At 51.9% G+C, this 983-nt stretch overlaps 1 protein-coding gene across 1 annotated transcript; it reads right to left on the bottom strand.

Annotated features, from left to right (window-relative positions):
* Positions 1 to 5: 5 nt before the first annotated feature.
* Positions 6 to 726, bottom strand: Pmar_PMAR027658 (hypothetical protein; the record flags this gene model as incomplete). Its single annotated transcript, XM_002781200.1, has 4 exons — positions 6 to 176; positions 219 to 315; positions 373 to 558; positions 602 to 726. Coding segments are annotated over 4 exons (579 nt in total), but the record flags the coding sequence as incomplete, so codon positions are not given.
* Between the last annotated feature and the right edge of the window lie 257 nt (positions 727 to 983).

Here is a 983-nt window from a genome sequence, read left to right on the forward strand (position 1 = left end):
ATATTCTAACACTGCCTGCCAGCATAAACCACGACAGGACTACGCCAGGCCGATCTTTCGCCACTTACAAGAGTTAATCGAGTAGATATCACGAAGAGGATGATGGTACCACCAATTACGGCGGCCAGAGAGCGGACACCCACAGAGAGGTTCACGGTCAAGGCATCTTGTAGGGTCTAAGGCAGGGTCTTCGGAGGAATGGCAGCTACGACTGCTACCGTAACGTCGTTGGAAAGTCTACTGGTGAGCTCGCCTGACTTCGTCTCATCATACATGGCAACCTCTTGATGCAGAAGGTTGGAGAAGAGGTCCTTCCTAAGCAACATACACGGGACATGGTCATGCTACTTAGGAAGGGCCGTCCGCCCCCACCTTAGTCGGGCTACAATGCGCTCTCCGGCAACACTAAGGTAAGCCGCTCTACCTCCACTGAAGACATTCGATAACACCAGACAGATGAGCAGCTCCATAGCCTCCTCGTTGAGGCGAGCACGCTTGTCAGCAGCAGGGATCATGGTAGAGGGCACCGATACTAGGTTGATGATAGCCCCGAACAGCCTGAGGCGACGCCCACATCAGTGACTGATATTACGAGTGCTACCTTGGTATGGCTAAGTTGATAGCAGCAGCAGAATATAGGCACACCATACCGCAGGTATATAGGAGGATCTCAGGAGAGGCTATTCGGATGAATCGACCTACTCCACTTTGACGCGTTGACAAGCACTGAAGTAGGAGACGTCACTACCGAGTTCGATTCCTATAGAACGTGTGGCGAGCAATAGCTTACTTTAGCGGTAAAAGCTAAGCCTCCTATCGTTAACGTGGTGAGGCATATAATGGCCAGAGCAGTATAGACCGCAACTTCAACGCTGAGGATAGTGAAGGAGTCATCACCACTCTGGGATGCTGCTTGGGCAGTGGTGCTGGCCAGAAGACCACCTAAGCAACGTTGTTGTGTACACCTCTGCGACAGAGGTCAT

The sequence above is a fragment of the Perkinsus marinus genome, assembly GCF_000006405.1.
Source record: "Perkinsus marinus ATCC 50983 genomic scaffold scf_1104296943412, whole genome shotgun sequence".
NCBI lineage: Eukaryota > Perkinsozoa > Perkinsida > Perkinsidae > Perkinsus > Perkinsus marinus.